Genomic DNA, 20514 nt, shown 5'->3' on the forward strand with positions numbered 1-20514 from the left:
CCAAACAAACAAACACAAACTGTGTATCTGATTGCATCCAAACCTTTATTTTACATTAAAGAGGCAGAAAACAAAAAAGCAACAGGCGGAGAGGTGAGTGGCCTGAGAACAGAGAAGCTGGGAAAGCTTTTTCCATGTGAAAATGTCAGGGTGGACTTTTAACAAAGTTCAAATTACTTGAGTGATTCATGTCTCAAAATTACAAGATTTATCCTGAGAAATTAAAAGGTTATTCTCTGTGTCTACCTTAAATGGAACTTTTCTAACATTTTCCATGGAATTTAACACATGAGATGTTTTTACTGCATACATGTGTGACCGTGAACTTATTTTACTGCTAACAGTAAAATAAAAATGAAGCCCATGGCTCCACGTGTAAAAGTTCACCATCCACTGGCATGTAGCACCAAATCACAACAACAGTTACTTCAAGGTGCTTTATACTGTAAGGTTAGGACCCTACAATAATATAAATAATACACATCATCCGGGGAAGAAGGATTTCTTATCTAGTGTTGAATGCTTTGTTATGTTTTAATGTTGAGTGTATTTTAGTGTTGCATGTTCTTATTGTATTTATTGGATCTTCTCCTGGAGAGACTCCGCCCCCTGCTTTCCCTAATTACCCTCGCGGGGTAAGTCCCGTTGTAAAAATGCATAAAGACACCCCTGGTACATTAGGATGGCTGACTGTTGCTGCTTCACTGTGTTTAGCGGAAGCGGAGCTTGCGAACTGCGGAATCGACCTTTATTGTGCTTAGTTTTCTTTGAATTATTCTTTCCCCTGATCAGGATACATTTTTTTATGCTGTAAACAAAATATATATTTTATTATTTTAACCAGATCTTACCAGATCTTTTTATTTTTTTATTTTTTTGCACATGTCGAGGAGCGTGTCAGGCTACATTTCACTGTGTGTTATACTTGTATAACTATGCATGTGACAAATAAAGAACCTTGAACCTTGAACCTTGAACATGTCTTTCTGTTCCCTTCTAACTTACACCCTTGACACACATACTCTGATAACTCAACTTTTAGACCAACAGAAAATTGCTCAGTATGTAAACTTCAAGTCTGTAATAATCTAAAAACAGTACTTTCCACCTTTTTTACTTTTCCAACTAAATTTAGATGTAAAAGGAAGTTTTGGGGTGTTTTAAGGCTGTGACTGGATTAACACAGACAACTCTCTGCTACTTTCAGGTATAGTTCTCGTCAAAAGACCGCATTGATATATTGAACGTCCAAGGGAACTAAAACCTAGGTGATGCTACAAATGGCTCCTAACAAATTTAAATTTACAATAATGGGTGCAGTTTATAAGCTGAAAAAACAGATGTTGCCCTCACACGAGGGCAGATAGCAGGAACGTTTTTGGTTCCTGGGTTTTTAGGCTATCATTCGATGTTTACTGAAGTGAGAGCGATGAAAACCTGTCATCTGTTCTCAGAGATACGACCCCTGGAAACAGGAAGCCCCGCTGTGTTTACTTTCCCTCCATCCCTTTAATGAGGACAACCTGCAGAGGGAGGGAGAGTTCAGGGCCCCCATCACTCAGCAACTTACGCCACTCCAACTCCCTCCAAACATTCTTCGCTCTATCTCCCTGCACCATAAACACTCAGGAAACCCACCCAAGTGTGGGGGATTCGAAGGTCAGAGGTCGCAGCACTCAGGCTGTTTTGAGGCAGGTATGCCTCCTGGGTGACATCACTGCTGCGGGCTGAGCCAGGCCCCACCAAGCTGGCAGGAGGAGGGCAGTGTTTGTCTCCCACGCAGAGCTGATTAAAAACAGATCAACTGCCTGCCTCGACCCGATCCAATGATTTGAGCTCACACTGATGACATATTCTGTGTTTGTGTCCCTGTTGAGATCTATCGTGAAATAATATTTGTATCTAGTAAACAGTGTCAGCTTGTCAGATACACCAATCCTGCTTAGGTGGAGGAGAAAAGCTAAAATATTTCAGAGGTTTGCTCGCGTGGCATCGACAATGTTTTCCCCTCACGCCAATCGGTTGTTCCTTTAAGCTATGTTACGTGCTTATTACACAGGTATTTTTAAGATTAAACCTTTTCTTTGAGTTCTTCTGATCACACACATCTAGTGTTAGTGCCACTGAAAAGGGACATTATGGAGAAGTCTCTGCAGAGCTTGCATTTCTGATTGGTCTGGGTGATGTCACTGCCTGTAGTCCTGGCATGCTTTTGATTGAGTTTCAGTTTTGTTTCTATGCATACAAAGACTTTTTTTTTGTTTGTTTTAAACTTAAACGTTTTAAGCTTATCTTTATATAACAAACATGGAAAACACTATAAAGACTATTCATTGTTATGAGATAGCTCATGCCCAAGTAATCCTGAGTTGGACAGAAGGTTAAGAAAATGGATGGAGGGAGGTCTGGTTGCTTCATTCTTGGCAATGTAACATCAGTTTCCAAATTGTGCATGCCAGATTTTTGAATAAACTGTCCCAGAAGTTTCATGTTTTTAGATTCTTCTGTTTAAGAGAATTTTAAGAGGGCACAAAAGTAAAATGTTTGCATAAACAAGCGCTCCACCCCTGTGCTGACTGAAGGTGCACACACAGACTGTACAAAAGATGTTGCTATCAGATTTTAAAAGGGAAGAACTTTGATTTATCTTTAATGATCAGATGGGGCGAATCTTCTGGTTGTACTGTCGTCAATAAATACTTCCAATTTAAGTTATTTGATAATAAATTTGTTATGAAATTTATGATCAGTCAAAAATATATTATCACGAGTAAGCTCACTGGCCAATGACCAGCCAATCAGTGTGGAATGCGTTCATTTTCTCAGTCGCACACTTTGCTCATCACGTCCATCCCATTTTTAATGTGACCATGATGCTCAAGTTAAAAATGACTCTTTTATATACAGTCTGTGAGTGTTACCTATCTACAAAACAAAAGATTGATTCAGATTGTTGCCAACGAATGTTAAGTTGATCTAAGCTAATCAGTTAATGTTTTCCATGAATAAATTGACTCACTTTAAGTCACTCGAATGTTAATAAATTCCTAAAACATATGTGGGAATCTCTGAAATGATTATAGATCAAATAACAGGAGAACACATTTGTATCTGGAAGAAGACACTGGTGTAAAAACTCAAGAAATGTCTAAACAGTCTGGATGAAACTGACCTGTTTGATAACAAAAGACACAAAAATGCCAAGTGAATCACTGCACCTTCAATTTTGAGCTGTGCAGTCTTTCTGGTATTACGTCATTGCTTCCGTCAGCTCCCCAGACTGAGGACATCTGCTAAGTGGACTGAATCAGAGTGACACACTGCCTCCTCCAGCTGTTATCTGTGCATAAACAAAGCCTGAATACCGTTCTCACTGTGACTCAGAGGTTTACTCTGAGCCCCCTGATTACGACACCTCTAGAGTCGCCGAGGCACCACGAACGCTCGTAAGTGAATACTCAGCAATGTCAGGACAGTCTATGACAAATACATGCATCAGTTCTCTGTGGAGAAACTTTGAGTCAATGGAAAGTCTCCAAATAGAGAGATGAGTTCAGACATTTGTCAAGCATATGATGCATTTCCTTACACGACTTCAACAAACACAACTGGGACTTTTACAACACAGAAACACCTACTCAAACTCCAGCGTTCACAGATGGAGCTCAAACACTAGAGACCTGAGGACAGTCATCAATACATGCAAGGATTGTAAACCCAATCCAGATCACAGTGGACCCAAACAGATGCAAAATGCATAATCTCCACTGGGAATTCATTAGTTGAGCAATACTGTTATCCCAGAGTGACACATTCTCAAAGTTAAGAGTCACACATGCTTACAGGTTACGCTGAAATGACCAAGATTAAAACAAATCCACCTAAATGTGAATATAAAACATGGCATGAAAGAGCTGGATCTCAAATTTGCTTGAGAGGATACCTCTATGGACTGAGCTAACACTCGTTAATATGGGTCATGACTGACTTTATCCTGAGTCGCTGCAGAGACCGTTTTGGATGATGTAAAGTTTTGTCTTTACTTTGGTTTCCCTCGCAGCTTCCGTGGTGCACCAACTGCTCTGAAGGATGTTACCTCCTATTTAATTCAAACCGTCTGTTTTAAAACTCATCTGTACAGATGTGGCAAAACTGAAAGCCAAGTCAGCCAATAATTTATGTCTATGAGGGATAAAAAAGATAAAACATCCTCCCTCTACCGCGTGAGTACCTCAGCATGTGAGCGTGCGTTATCATCTCTGTTAAAAACCACAGTCGCACTGGAACCTCACACAGGATGAAAAACAAAATCTTTCCCAATAGACAGGACGTGCTGCCACCCGTACGAGCCCAGAAAACAAAAGACTGACTCAGGTGACCTTTCAACTCTGACACTGGTCACTGACACCACTTCCCTTCTTGGTGAAACAGAGAAGCCCTGGGCGTGGGGCTCGCCTCAAACCTCCACACTTTACAGTCTTACATTTCCTTTTAAGTGTGTTTTTAATAGAAAATAATAGAGTACAAAGTAGATTTTAATATGATTCCTTTGTTCTTTTTTAGGTACACTGAAAGGAGGTAAGGCGATTCAAAATCCCTAAATCCCCCCAAAACCCTGCATGACCCAAAACACTCCCAGTAATCCCACTGTTCCCATTATGTTTACAGTACAAACACACACACTCTTTATCTTGATGTGCTGATATGAAACCCTTCAGTCATGCTCCAGAGCTTTACGGGAAAACCTCACATGTCCTGTTTATTGACTGAAGCAGAAAAAGAATGAAGAACTGAGTGAGTGAAATGTGAGTGTGTTTGTGTGGTGTTTAAATATTAACCCGATTCTTTCTCTGCGAAACAAACAGGAACCAGCAACACGAACGGAAAAACGGATCGACCACATACCTCATCAGGTTTTGTAAACCCTGTTTGCTGGAGTTTCTCCTCACCAGAGCGTTGGACATGCTTTCGCTTCTTTGCTTCTTCTGCTGCTTGGAAATCTTCTTTTCTCCCTGTGGTAGAAATAAAACAGACCACACCGGCCGCTGAGATTAGCTTTCTCCTCTTGTTCTAAATCGACAGTGAAGGCAGCTGTCTGTCCTGCAGCCGTATCAAAGCCCAGAGCTCAGAATGAGTGAGAGAGAGAGCGTGTGTGATACACTGTTAAAGACTCTTCACACACACACACTGTCTTATTGTTGTAAATCTCACCACAGTGCTCTCCCCTGCAGTGCTGGTTGGGAATGTCAGCAAGGCTCAGAGGGACTCCCTCCTCTATCTCTCTCTCTCTTTCTCAGAGGCTGGGTTTTTAGTCATTACACTCCCCCCCCCCCTCCCACACACACACACACCTCACCCCCCTCCCTCTGTCCTACATGTGGTTTTCATTGAAGAGCTCAGAGCAGCAGGGCCCAACATCTCTCTCTTTCGTCTCTTTCTTCGCTGCCTTTCCCTGTTATTCTGGGTCATGTGGTCTCCCCCGAGGGGGTATGAAAGATGATACCCTCAACACCCCACCATCAGCCCCCCCAAAATATTCACTACTGAAACATCCTCAACTCCTCCCCAACATTTCAATCCCCCTCCAAATGCCCTAACAGCACTTTATCACAGAAGAAAACATGGAATATAATAAAAAGTGTACACAAAAGTACTGATATTGGAGACAAATACAGCTTCTATGGATGCAAGGAGTTTTGTTTGGTTTACATACTATACTTGAATGTTCTAGTGACTTTTGTCCACCAGCACTAAAGCAGGAAACTATTCTGCAGAAAGGTGATAAGGCTGGATGACGTGCCCAAAAGGTGATATTCTCTGGTATTACAAAAAAGTAACTTGCAGTGTTGCAATTTCATGAGCTGCCACTTGAGGCCAACTCCAAAAAAAAGAGTCAATTTCAATAAACTCGAGTTTTAAAATGTCCAACTTCACTGGAGAAATAAACTTCTTTACAATGTAGGGAAAAAAGAAAAAGTGTTTTGGCTTCAGACGATTCATCTTGGAACTGATGTGGATTCCCGCCCTGGAGTGGATCTGTTCTTCACAGTCACAGGACCTGTGGAGGGGTCATGGTAAAGTCTGCTGAGGAATGGGGAACATCCACCTTTTAAATACCACGGGTGGTTTATTGTCTGTTAATTTAAGTCTACACTGAAAGCTGTCAATCTGTTAACCATGACTGTTATGATCCTCTAAGTTGCAGCTCCCTGGTCTCACAGGTACAGAGTATTAGGGCCACTTTAAGAAAAAGAAAATATTTTGCTTGTCATTTCAAGAATAAAGTTGAAATTTTGAGATTAAAGTCAAAAATTTATTTTGAGAAAAAAAGTTGAAATGCGTAACTGCCACGACTGCTGTGCCCTCTACAAAATACCTGGTGTGTGTGTGTGTGTGTGTGTGTGTGTGTGTGTGTGTGTGTGTGTGTGTGTGTGTGTGTGTGTGTCTGTCTGTCTCCAGTACTCTTAGGGGCCCTGGATGGCCTGGTTCTCCTGGAGACATCTCTTCTGCCTCTGGCTCCTGGGGGGGGGGCGGGCGCACACACACACGAACACACACACACACACACACACACACACACACACACACACACACACACATACATACACATACACACACGACAAGAACTTATGTGCCTGTGCATTTTCTAATTTTTGTATTCTAGGTGCTGTATGTTTGTTTTTCTTGTAGGTGCGGCAGTTGCCAAAATATTGTGCATTTCTGTTCGTACTCTATGCTTTTAATATCATCTCCTATCCCCCCCACCCCTCCCTGCCTGACCTTTCTTAGACATTTTCATACTTTATACCACAAATAATGTAATACCTAAAATAACAAATAGAATTGAATACATGAGGAGCCTATAGAGGATTTATGATCTTGGAAAAGCAAAATGTGTTTGGCACAGCAGTGAATTCAGATCATAATTCTGATTGTAAAAGCAGCCACACAGGATTAAAAAGAAAAAAAACTTTTGTGCCACAAAGTTTGTGTGTAAACTACATGTGCCTACTCTCTTTCATTTCAACATGTATCCATGATCCTTAAAGGAGAATCACTACGAGCGATGAGATGAATGTGGATGGCAAGAAAGAATGTGGGTGCATGAGACCCTCAGTTGCAGACAGCTATACAGCCGATTGTTCCAAGTGTACTTTCAACTCCGCCTTTTTAATTAAAAAGCCCTTTATTCAGAAAAAGGTTTTCTCAAACTACTGTTCATTGCTGACAGGATACAGAGGTTTCATGAACCTTAACATATACTGTCAATACTTTATTTTAATTTTAAATCATTGCATCTACTGCGCTCATTTAAATATTGGTTTAATGCTACAGAAGAAACAGTGCCACAAGATTGTGTAATTAACAGTGCGAAAGACATGATTAGAGAAAATACAGAAAGAATAATTTTTCCCTTGAATGGAAAAAAACTGTTCCAATTGTGGAAATAATGATGGCATTGTAACCTTCGTCTGGACTGTGATGTCCACTCCGGCTGAACTCGTAGCCGTGTGCCCTTCAGACTCAGACAAACAAACTCTACGTTTTGGTCTTCGCCCACTTCTTCAAAACCCTCACACATTTACAACACACCGCTGTTGCTACAGTTACCAGCTCAAGCAGATCTTACTCAGTGGCACGTCAAACAAAAGGGCATTCTGGGAAGGGAATTCATGGTGTGGCGGCCCCCTTTCATGCTCAAGCTCATAAAACTGAGCAGAGAAGTGACTGACCTGAACAACCTTGACACTCGCACACTGTAAAACAAAACAACTCCCCCAAAAAACAGATCAGTTTTTTGCCAACTTACATCTACTGAGACTTGAAACCCAAAGCCTTGAAAAAAATTTAAAGAAGAAAAAAGGCCAGTTTTTTTTTTCTTTGAGAAACGGTGTGTACATCCTCTGGTCTCCAGAAGAAATGCATGAGAAGACAGTGCTTCATTAACCTTGATTAATGCTCTCAGTAAACTGGCTCCAAATACTAAATCCTCCAAGTGCTAAAAACTGCACTTATAACTGCCACCTGAAGCTGCCTCAAAGAGTCTTTCTCTGTACACTGTGCCATTTTAAAATGCCCAGTACAAATTTTTTGAGCCTATAGTTTTCCACTTTATAACAGCTCTATGATTAATGTGCTTTAATTAGTTTTAATTCTGTTTTTCAAAGAGTCTAATTCAGTACAGGAAGCCCTGGTTTTGTAGGCTATGAGAAAAAAAAAAGCAAGATTACATCTCAATTTTTTATTTTCTTATTTTAACGATTCATCTATTTGGATTTTGTTTGTGCTTCAAGTTAAGGTGATGACTCAATTTTTTAAACTGACACTCGTGCCAACACAGGGAGTTGTGGGGTGCGTCTTTTACATCCAGTATAGTTTAAGGTCTCATTGGGTAGTTTCAAGGTTTACTGAAACCAACCTCATTGGTCCATTGTAGCCAATAAAGTTGTTACTGTAGGAGGGAAACAGGCTTCATTCATTACATTCAGTCTCTAGACGCTAAACAGATGAAGGTAAAATCTCAAAAGTTCATAACAGACTTCAAACAATCTGTGGCATTAGAGTGGTTACATTCATCTTTTATATATTATGTTTATTAGAACTCTGAGCGTATAATTTACATCCACAGAATGTTTTAGTCCAACTGTTGCTGTGGAACGGATTCAACACAAGAGCTTACTGGAAGAAGTGGAGCCATTAATAAACTGTGGTGAAGTGTTCGAGTGTTTCCCCATCAGTTTCAGTCAGAATTCTCTCTACAAGCATGTGAGTGTTGGACTCTGGAGTGATGTTCTGTGGTAAGAGCTGTAGATTAATTCTCCCTGCGGTGGAGCAGCATGTTGGTAGATTTCTAATCTTTCCCATTTCATTGCTGGAGAAAGAGAAAAAAAGACTTGCATGAGGCCCGAAGTGTTTCGTTTCACAGCAGGATGCCAGGGCTGAACTTTTGTGGTTTCTGTAGAACTAAATGAAGCTCATGTGGATGATTTACACAAGTGGGGACATCCAGCTGTGAGTCAGACATTTGTTCTCCACAGTAAAATAGACTTTCTCCAACAAACATTATGAGAATAGCATTCATGTGACAGTTGATTGTCACATTTATCACATCTCTCTTTGCTATTTCAATTATCCAACATTTTAAGAAGTGCTTTAAGACTGATATGCCGACTTCTGGGTGGGTCACGATGGCAGAGGAGAATGGCCAGACTGCGTCAAGCCAATAGTAAGGGAACAGTAGCGCGAACACTCATAACAATGAAGAAGATGCAGAAGAACATCTCTGAACACACATGTTGCATGCTACAGCAGCAGAAGACAGGACCAGACCAGGTCCAGGCTACAGCAGCAGAAGACCAGACCAGGTCCAGGCTACAGCGGCACAAGACCAGACAAGGTTCCACACATGTCAGGTAAGAACAGGAATCTAAGGCTAGAGTTAGAAGCTCACCAAAACTGGCTAATAGAAGACTGGAGAAAAACTCAGTGGGTTGATGACATTTCGATTTCTGCAGCAACATTCAGATGGTAGAGTCAGAATTTGGTGTAAACAACATGAAAGCATGGATGCACCCTGCCTTGTATCAACAGTTCAGACCACCGGGGGTGTGGTTTCAACCTAATAGAGCGCCTTTGGTATGTGATGGAATGGGAGATTAACATCATGGATGTGCATCAAAGTGCTATGCTATCATATCAAAATAGACCAAAATCTCTGAGGAACATTTCCAGCACCTTGCTGAATCTGTGCCACAAAGAATTAAGGCAGTTCTGAAGGAACAAGGGGTTCCGGACTAGTACTATCAAAAGGTGTGTCTAATGAACAGGCCATGGAGTGTATTTCAAGTCTGAGAACATCATCTTTGTCGTCTACACAGGGAGACCACAAAAGAAGCAAAGCAGCTCACATTTTTTCTTTTAAACATATTTTGGAATGTTGTATTGCAGCTTTTTAAAGGTGGATCACCTCAGGAGAGGTTGTCCATTCCTACTGTATATCTCCTATTTGATTGTTTTTCAGACACAATAAGTCCTGCAAAAATATAAATTTCAATAAAAACCGAAATCTATTTTATGATTAATATGGACTAGATTGCACATGCAAATTGGTGATATTACTTCTTGTGCATTTTTTAAAATCAGACTGATATTTACATTATTAAATTAAAATTTACCATCAGCATACCACGCTGGAAGTGTACAGCTGAATATCTTATAGATAATATTGTACAAAGCCGCTCACAGACACAGGAAGCTGTGTTTTATCGCCTCCACCTTCCTCGCTGGAGAACAAACACTTCCATCCATCAGCAGAGACACAGCCCTCTCTCTGTGTTGGTTCACTTTCAGCTCAAAGCAAACAAATCTGAGCTGTGCTGTTTTGTATTTCTGAAGGTTATCTGGTTCTGCCAGGTATCGACCTGCCATTGGTCCATTTAGATTTACACTCTAGAGGTAAAATATCTTTCAGATGTCACACCTGGATTCAGTATCAGAAGCAGTTCTCACAGCATGATTTGCAAAGGTAAACTCATGGCTTGCTGGCTTACTCTTAAGATTTTCATTATGAAAGTACTTTTACAGAAATATTTAAGGGAAAAGGACAGAAGTCATTTTTGTTGTGTTGTTCCCAAAAGGAACAAGTTTGAACATTTGAACGTCCACATTTAATGGCAACAGTGTGTCTACCCATTCTGAATTTCCACAATAAAACCTGCAATTTCTCCTGAAAATCTCCTGTAATGTGTGTACCTCTCATGTCTTGTCTAATGTTACTCGGCTTTTCTAGACGGCATATTTGTCAAAGCGAACTAGCAGCAGGCAACCAAGATACAAGCAGAGCTGTATACCCTTATCGACGTCTCTTAATTGAACATGATTGACTGAAAGCAGGGTAAATGTTTAACATTTCAAAAGCAGATGAGCAAAATAGTCATTTCTAACATAAATAATATAATACAGCTCGCTCTGCCAAAACAATTAGTTATTTTTTCAAAAAGTACTACAAATCCTGCAGATTTTTTGGGCTGTGAGATTTAAAAAAAAAAAAATCTGCTTATTTTCACAGAAGCAGGATTAAATCCGACTGCCAACTCTCCGCTTTCTGAGAGAACTGGAGAGATGTGTTGACCCAATAGTTGCAGGGGTCGTGCCAGCTCAGGGAGTGTTAACCTGCAACCCAGAATGTGTTCCTACCTCTCTGCTATCCAGTGCCAGGGCTGCTCTCATCACCTCCCACTCAGGGCTAGGCAGCGAATCTGAGATCTCCTCACCTGACACCAAAAAAACCTATCAACCCCAGGCTCTCCTTGACAGATGAGTTTAACACGGGAATTCAATCATAAGAAATTCGAGAACAGCAATCGGGAAGCACTGGATTTCATATAAGTGAGATGTCATATTTTTCAGGTTGTAAATTCAACATGTGAGGCCTTTTTGACTTCAGTGGGTTCAATTTTTCTTTTATTTTCCAGTTGGAGTCGAAAATTTTACAAACAAAACAATCAGCGCCGACTAAAAAAAATGTGCTGGGAGGTTTGGGTGCATAGATTTCTGGATGTTGTAGCCATCCACCCACAAACGTGGACAAGTCGCCAGTCTATCACAAGACTAACAGAGAGACAGAATCATTCACACCTACAGCAAATTTGGATCAACGATGAATCTAACAAGCATGTCTTGTTGGACTGGGAGCAGCAATGAGTTCCCTGAGAGAACCCGGAATTGATTGTTCCAGAATTAGTCTACTGATGTGACTCGACTACTGGACTCTCGTGAATAGCTACATTTCCTATGCACAAAATTTACATCGCATTGACCCACATGAATCCTTGCACAAGCTGCAGAAATAACTTGTAAATCCCCACACCCACAGCAACTCATTGTACAGCTGTGAATATCTGTGGAGGCATTGGGTTTCAGATTCTTCAGATGATTAAACCGTGGAAACAAACTGACAAGGGGAAAGATGATCCGAAAAAAAGAAAAAAAGATCTAAGGCTGAAGATGACGGAGTGAACATCTGCTTCTGGATGATACCGCCTCAGTTCTCTGAAGGGTTTGTGTGAAGGTATCACACATAAACCTGATATTAGGCCCATTTTTAAGCCCTTGAGGTGTTTTTACTCAAGAACATGATCACTTTGTTTTCTGCCTGTGGTGGTAAATAAAGACAAGTTTCCATGCCAGCAGAGATCTGCTGACACCCAGCTCATAATGAAACCTTTTTAGTCAGGATAAACTGCAGAGACTGTAGTTTTTCATTCAGCTGGGTGGCAAAGCGCCAAGGGGCATAGAAGAGATAGATCCTGAACTCTCAGCTTCGGACACTGTGGGGTTCCCTTGGCTGACATTCCTTTTCAGTTTTGCATGGTGGTCAGGGACATTGGCATGAGATTAGAACATTAGGGTAGTGAACCCAAACTTTAAAGAGAGGAACAAAGTGTTTTACAAACAGTTAAACAGTTAAGTTAGTCCATCGTAGTCATGAAGAAGCAGACCAGCTTTTTACCCTTGTTGGAATTGTGATGGGAATTTTATTCAGTCTGTGTTTTGCAGACTGGGAGAATGAATATGACAATGTTTTTTAATATTTTTTCAGAGATGTCGCAGGAGCATGTGGCGCAGGACCACTGCGACATAACATCACTCTCTAATAATCAAAGCAAGCATGGTACATCTATACTCATCACCATGGATTATCCAATATACAGTGCCCGGGTCATTACTCATAGAAAGTAATGCACTGTTTGTTTGTTTTTAAAGGTACAGTAAGTTTTTTTTGTTTTTGTTTTTTTAGATTAAGCAGAAAAAAATAACATTGTACTATACATTGCTTAGTGTGTAATTATGTCTTCCAACAAACTGATACACACTCGCACACTTAGAAATTATATATTAAAACAAACAGAGGGCACTGAGGAGTGCTACCAACTACTCACCTGAGCTCCTATACAAGATGGTGCAGTCTACACTCTGGGCCCAGTAGCTTTACCCGCATACTGTAAGTGTGGGAGGCCTCAGCGACGAGGGCTAACTTCCTGACAGATAGAGATAAAACTAACTCCAAACAAAAACAAAGAGTAGGTTTAATAATAAAATAAAAATAAAACAGGTGAATCTTTGAAGGCATTAACCAGGATCCAGCACAATCCAAACAAAAATGGGTGTCAACACACAGGTTCACAGATCTCAACCACTCTGGGATTCCACATATAGTACAATTTGTTTGACTAACATAAAGATCAAAGCTAAAACAAAAGGCAGTGAAATAAACATGAATGTGTATAAGGTTGTTTTGGGTATGTTAAATTATGTATTTCAGCTACATACCATAAACACCAGAGAGAGAAGCCACAGGTGCCTCGCATCAGGCCCTAGTTTGAGATTTGTTTGGGAAGGAGTTAGAACTCAGGGTGCGTTCATGAAAGCGTGTTCGTGGTAATGCATTCTCCACCACAAACATCACAAACAACAAGTACTGAAAACAAGCCAGTGGGTGTGTCTGTATGGGTTTTTCTTTTCTTGGTTTTCCAAGTTGGGATATAGTCTTTTTTGAAGTCCTCATCTTAGGAATAGTTACTGGTAAATATTAGTAAGTCCAACAGAGGGGGGATGTTACTACTTTCCATGCAGCTCAGATTCCACTTAACTCAAACTCTGGACCAATGATCATGTTCATAAATCAGTTCTGTCTGAAGAGGTAAAGTTGTGTACAAAATACTCATATAGGCTCTGACCAACTGGAAAAAAGGCTAATGGCATCATAATAGTTTTTATTCTGTTTAAAGAATGAAATCTGAAGTAACTTATTTCGAGAAATTAACCTGGGTTATTTGTCTCTTGTGTTTCAAACAGCACAAGAACTGACTGCTTTGCTGTATTAAAGAACCGTACCGACTCAGTGACATGTGGAGGTGGTAAATTTAAACCGTTTGCATTGTTTTCTGTTTTTGTTCAGTTGTGCAAGCTGCAGGCCTTTATGGGCTTTAGTCAGGATGGCTTTTACTGCACTCAGACCCCACTGAGAGCTTAACAGCATGTATGAGAGTAGTGATAGCGCATTCAGGTAGAGGAATGCAGCCTCATTAGAGCAGCAGTAAGTAGAAACAATGCATTCCTGCAGAGTGAGGTAAAGATAAACCAAGCAAGCAATATCAAGCTTGAGAAAAAAATTAAAATACCCTCAAAGAATCGAGAAAATATATAAATGTTCTATAAAATATGAAATCAGAAATATCAGTTCAGTGAACATCTCATAAAACTAGAACATTTTGTAGCTCAGGTTTGGTCTCCACCAGCCACTAAAAACAACATTCATGATATTTCTATGACAGAACCAAACCAAGAAGAGGACTAGAAATATCCTAAGAATGCATATACAAGCCATTCTTACCCCCAGGTGCAATAATGATGCTTTGTTGCGTCAGTTATTTGATTCACCACCAGCTGTGGCGATATTTGCTCCCTGGAGAATATGGTCTTGCCTTAGAGATCTAAGAAGTCCGTGTTTGGAGGTCGGAAGGATGGTAAGTTGCTGGTTTACCTCCCAAAAGGCCATTGTTTGTGGCACGTTAGGACCAAGGTGTTTTGCAGAATTCTTTGCTTTTTTACTGCATATTATTTTTCTTTCCACCCACTTGCTTTTAGTCGCTGGTTAGGTTTACAAATGAAAACCACTTGGTTAAATATTGCATTTTTTGGTAAAAAGGCCACAGTTAAGTCATGGCAGCTGCCCAAGCATTAGCTAGATACGAAGCAACTGAGAACTAGCACGAATACTCAAGAGATATCTCATGGACTAACGTGATTAGTCAAAAAAGATGTGCATTATGGGAAATTATGAGATAATTTCAGTCAAATTTAATGGAAATAATGGGCACACAACAAACTGAAAAAATGTTCTCCAGATTCATTTATTGCTTAAGCTGTTAGTTGTGGCAGCACAGACACATGTGATCAATGTAATGACGGACCCAAGGTGTTACAGCGTGCTTCCTTACAGTTGTGTGTTCCATGCATGGCAGCACATCACCCAGCTGCATCACAAATTCCTTATATAAAAAAGAACATCTAAACTCGTCTTTATTAGCTTCAATAAGCCAGACCACAAATATCACACTGCTTGCTGTGGTCTGGACTCTCAGCAGGTATTTAGTTGGATTAGGGGTGTAATTAGTGGTGAATACCAAACTTATTTTGCAGGTAACTGGATCAGCCTTTAACAACCGAAGGATTTGTGGCATCTTGCTGATGGTGCACATTTTGTTCCAGATGTAAATCCAGAGGCAGAACATTATCTGTTATTATAATACATTTAGAAGATTGTATATTAACTGTCAGACTGTGTTCTCATGGAAAATTACATTTGTCTGAAAGGAGTCACTAGTGACGTGCGATGCCACTGATTTCCTGTCTGATCTGATACCAAGTAAAATTCCGTCTTGTATCGGCGATACTGATCCGATACAGATACTTTGTACAAAAACTCGATGTGCTTGGAAAATCTATTTTTAAAATTAGTGTATTTCAAACTCTGTCTTTATAATGAATACAAAACATTAGATTTCATCTTATTAAATATTTTGAGTTGTATTTTTATTTTTAGAGTGTACGCTGTATATTTTAAAGATACCTAGTCAATATAATGGCTTCAAATACTCTACAATTTAAACAAATACGAGTCTATATTTTTTTTAAAGCTGCGGTGAATTCCCATCATGTAAACATAGACACAAAACTCTAAGCCTGGACTAAGTCACTTTCCAAAATTCAGCAGTGTTACACTTCGCCAACAGCTCCACATTTTCTCCCTCCGTACCTGGATAGTGCCCGCCTGCAGCACCGAAGGACTCCACAAGCAACGTTTGATTCCCCCTTGCAGCACCTGTCGCTCTCCTCTTCAGTTCGCCTCATCATGAACTCATCATCATCATCATCATCATCATCATCTGTGTTATAATTTACTTTTGTTTGTGTTTGACAAGGTTTGTGTCACAAACTGCATCTTGGCTGTTTGTGGAGCTAAAGTAGGGCTACACATGACTCTGCTTACGATCGTACCAAACGTAGTGAGGAGGTAAAATTATTAACAAGATAATCGACCTCTGTTGGAGTAGTAACGGAAGAATCCATATTTTTGCAAAAAGCAAAAAAAGCCTTGTTAATGTCACAAACCATTGACAACACCCATTGACAATCTCACCGTCAAGAGATTGTTTAATGTTAGAAATCTCCTTGTCCATCCATCCAGTATTTTCAAACAGACTGATTTAGATTTTGGATGATGCCAAGATGAGTCATTACGCTGATGCTTTAAATGTTATGTCTCACCATGCTAAAAGCACAATCACTCAACAAAGTTCTACTTTGATGCCAAATCTGTACTACCCCGTTCATAATTAAATAATCACTAGATAGCAGTACCATCCACGTAAGGTGTGTTAAGGCTTAGAGTTAAGAATGTGGCTGGTTTAGGTGACGGGTAGATTTGTGCAAAAGTCCCTGTAGCTAGTCGGCATCACATGTGCCTAGAGACAAGCCAACAATCATCTGGGAATCACTGATCACCGTGGAAAATGCGTATTCCCCAACCAGCTGGCGAGTTTCACAGCGACTGCCATCATCTTCAACAACCACTAGCAGCGGGCTTGCAACCTGTGGATACCAGGAAGCCGCCAACAGGTCTCCAGATGTGTGTGATTCAGGAACTGAGCTGAACATTTTCACTGTGTTTCTTAACAGGAAGTTTATAGTCTTTAGCTTATTACAACTTTCAGCACCACTTATTAAAAGATTTATGTGTAGCCTATGCACATATTTGAGCTTGTATGTATACTTTTGAGCCAAACTTGTGAAGCCAATTTTTTCTTTTTTCTTTTTTTCATGGTTGCAGGTGGGATTACTCAGAAAGTTATAAACAGATTTGCACAAACAAAATTACCAGAGGTTCTCAGGCTGGTGGCCTGTCCTAACACGGCACTTAACCATCCAAGTCCAAGTGCATTTTTACACATTCTCTAACAAATCTAGATTTAGAAAAATCTAGTTTTTATGCATTTTGTGGCTTAGCTATGAAAGTGGTGACACACTCTCCTCTCACATATTTATCAAGAACAAAACAATTTTTACTGCAGCAGCTCTCATTGAAGAAGCATCGTAGATCCGTGCTGGGGAACACATGTGGACCGTGCCGAGTCCAGCTGAACTGCACCCGTGCCCATCTTTTCAAATAGTTCCGGGCATTGTTTGATTATCCTCGAGCAGACACAGCATGCAAAAATCACACGAGTATAACAAACTGGAGGCTCAGATGGACTGCAGAGCACCCAGTCACCCCAAAAGTTTATGTGCATCTGGAAATTTTTGAAAGGACAATAACTTAACGAAGGCATATAAAACTCAAATAGATAAAACTGGGAGGACTAATCTGGAACCAAGTCTGGTTTCATGTATGTTGAAGGAATGCTAGGCTCTTGGTAAATAGATGTGTTTAATAAAATCAGCAACCAGCAAACTTTGGGCTCAGATAGCACCAATAATAAGAAGAAGTGTACTTAGTGGAGGGGTATTAATCAGCTCAAGCATTACAGTTTTGTCCACGTGCTTCCTTACAACCTAATTTAGCTTTATTTCCTCAGTTTAAATATCCATAGTATCTACAGCCGGCATCTCTCAAAGGCAGCAGTACAGTCTGAAATCAGATAAACCTTGTTCTGTCTGCTCTGACTGACTGATTTACACCAGTTCAACAGTCTGTCACATTCACAATATTAAAAATACAAAAACATCCTTCTCCTTGCAGAAGAAAGTGGACTGCAAAACTGCTCAGTTCAGAAAAGAAATCCATCACCTTCCATCCAGTTATGACAACTAGCGTGCAGAGAGGCTGTGGGCAGCTGTGGGAGGAAAAGGAGAACTGCTGCTCTCCATCTGAAGTGAAGCCATATGGGATCCAGGACAAATGGGAGAAAGTTAATGGGGTTTTGAGCAGGCACTAAATGTAACAGTGCTCCTTGAACTTTTACGACGACCTCCGGCAGGCTGGACATAATAAACCCAAATGACTTTACAGCCTGGGTCAGTTATTAGGACCTGCTTGGGTTACAGTCATGAGGCCTGTGGCGAGACGACCTGCTGCTGAGCGATATTTCTGATTCAGCAGAGTGAGGAGATGGAAAATCACCTCAGTAGCTTTTTTTAATATGCAAGAGTGAGTGATGGCTGCAGGAAATAACGTGAACTAAATTTACTTTAAAAAGAAAAGAAAAGAAAGGTGGCAGTAACAGACACGGTGCAACAGGAAAGGAAGCAGGAATTCACACCTTCAGCAGTGTTTTCATGCAAGTGCAGTTTCATTTCAAAAATGTTCAAAGAAATCATTTAAAAAAACCTTGTTACAGAGAAAGACGATTATTATGATGTTTTTATCACGTGTTCCTGGATGTTTGGGTCCCAGCATAATAAACTCATTTATGTTAATCGATTTTTATAATGTGGGAAGGTTACAAAGAGAAACATTTCAGCCTTATGTCTTGATACTGGATTAATGCTGACACCCACTTGCATTAAAATTGTATATGTCAGCACACTGCATGACCAGGTTTTCCACTCCTAGCCACGTTCTCTCATCATGCTGCCATCATCTTTTAAATAAAAATTCATGACAATAAATGTCCTTTTTCCATGTGACAGGGAGGTTTTACAAGTATGAATCCCTGTGGATTAAAAAATCAGGCCCGAAAGAATAAAACTGTTCTTTCTGCAGACTTAAGAAAAACACACCAAGGTGACCTTATATTGGCGTGTTGCAATTTCCAGTGACATCGATCACATTCCCAAATCATTTAAGTTCACCCTTCAGCATCATTTTTAAACATACAAGTTAACTGTTGCATATTTTAACCCAGCAGTTTTCAAAGGTTTTGGCCCAAAGGACACAAAATATCAATATCAAAATATGAGTACACTTGTATTCATATCCATCTAAAATAGACACCACATTATCTAACATGGCTTCAGTCTGAAGGCTGTACTTCTGACAGCTAGTTTGTGGCATGATGTCTGCACTGTGAACACTACTGTACGCTGACAATTGTCTCCCTTTCTGAAATAATTGTTTCTAGAGGGGATTTTTGGTGCCTCTTTAGCTTGCTTTGCAGATTGGTGGCATTAGCTGATGATGACAGATGGATGCTGTCCAGGTAATGCCACAGGACAGGCAGCGAGCGCATGTGCAGTTTTTCCTCCTCTTTTCTTTAAGCGGTGGATTTTCTGGTGGTGAACCTCTTTTTCCTTCTGAACCTCCACATCTCCAAATTGGTACTCACAAAGTACTGATAATGAACCTTATCAAAGTTTTTTTCTGAAACCTATCTGAATCACTTCATACTTAAGTAAAACCAAAGAAGACAAATCAGAGTCTCCTGAAAAACAGGTCTGTATTCTGCTGTCCTGCCTCATTGTGCACTCAGTATTTCTACACCTAGTGTGTCACAGCACCAACAGTGAGGCGCATCCTTTGTATATATCTCAGACATCAACAGCATCTGACAAAACACCCGTATTTGATGTGACAGACTGGGAGCAGGTTGGTCATGCTGAGTGGCTACACCTTACTCAGCTCTCTTCATAGATCCACACACTCATTAAAAAGCTATTTCGAGCAGCTCAGTCTGAGACTTCTTAACCTTTTCAATCAGTCGTCACTTTTCTGATTTCCCACCCAGATTTTTTATGGCACATACTTTTTTGGGGAGTTTATGTGGACTGGCTCGCTTTTGGAGTCTGCCTCAAGTGGACATTAGAAAAACTGCAGTTTCTGGCACTTATGAACCAGCAATCTAATTTCTCTAACCTTTGGGTCCCTTTGAGTCTGTAAAGTAACTACAAAGTATCTGATGAATAAAATGGGGTTAAATGAACATCTATTCTTTCTGAAGTGCTGTAAAAATAAAACAAACCGGGAACACTCAACTAAGTTATTTCCCCCCCCCATGAACAAAAGCAAATAGCAGAACAGAACAAAGAAAGACATACGCACATAATGCAGGCACAGTTTTTCTCTCACATGAAAAAAGGCCGTTTGCATTGAGTCAACATTTAAAGTCTGTCTGATCTAAACGGCTGCAGAGCCCTCGCACTGTTGAGCTTCCACTCAAAGCAAAAAGCGGTGCAAACACGCCCTCTTTTGACCACGAACCTCCATCTACAGCAGCACCTCAGATTTGAGCTTTTTTTCAGCTGTGGGCAGGAACAGCATGGATTTGCTGCTCCTCAGAGACTTCAGACTTTTGGGGGGTTTCTGATTGTTGCAAGGGGGGGGGGGGGGGGGGGGGGGGTGGCTGTTCCATCCTCTGGATGTGTACCATTTATTGCATTGCAAAAGTCTGGGTCCTCTATATCTGAGATGTCAGTCAATGCCTCCGATGGACTCTTCATCCCATCCGTCCTGGATCATTTGTAGGGCAAGGTCCACAGGGATCCTAGCTGGCCTCATGGCAGCCATATTACTTT

At 40.5% G+C, this 20514-nt stretch overlaps 1 protein-coding gene across 1 annotated transcript in view; it reads right to left on the bottom strand.

The window, feature by feature from the left end:
* Positions 1 to 5316, bottom strand: part of lsp1a (lymphocyte specific protein 1 a) — a 39227-nt gene extending 33911 nt beyond the window's left edge. The window contains exons 1-2 of the mRNA XM_085414923.1: positions 5212 to 5316; positions 4906 to 5012 (exon numbers count right to left, since the gene is read on the bottom strand). Of these exons, the coding sequence (XP_085271049.1) occupies positions 4906 to 4964 (59 nt within the window). The 5' untranslated portion in view covers positions 4965 to 5012; positions 5212 to 5316. The remainder of the gene's footprint in view (positions 1 to 4905; positions 5013 to 5211) is intronic.
* Positions 5317 to 20514: the final 15198 nt, after the last annotated feature.

This window comes from Rhamphochromis longiceps, linkage group LG7 (assembly GCF_057381845.1).
Source record: "Rhamphochromis longiceps isolate RC_006_pf linkage group LG7, R_longiceps_female_GT1.1, whole genome shotgun sequence".
In the NCBI taxonomy this organism is placed as follows: Eukaryota; Metazoa; Chordata; class Actinopteri; order Cichliformes; family Cichlidae; genus Rhamphochromis; species Rhamphochromis longiceps.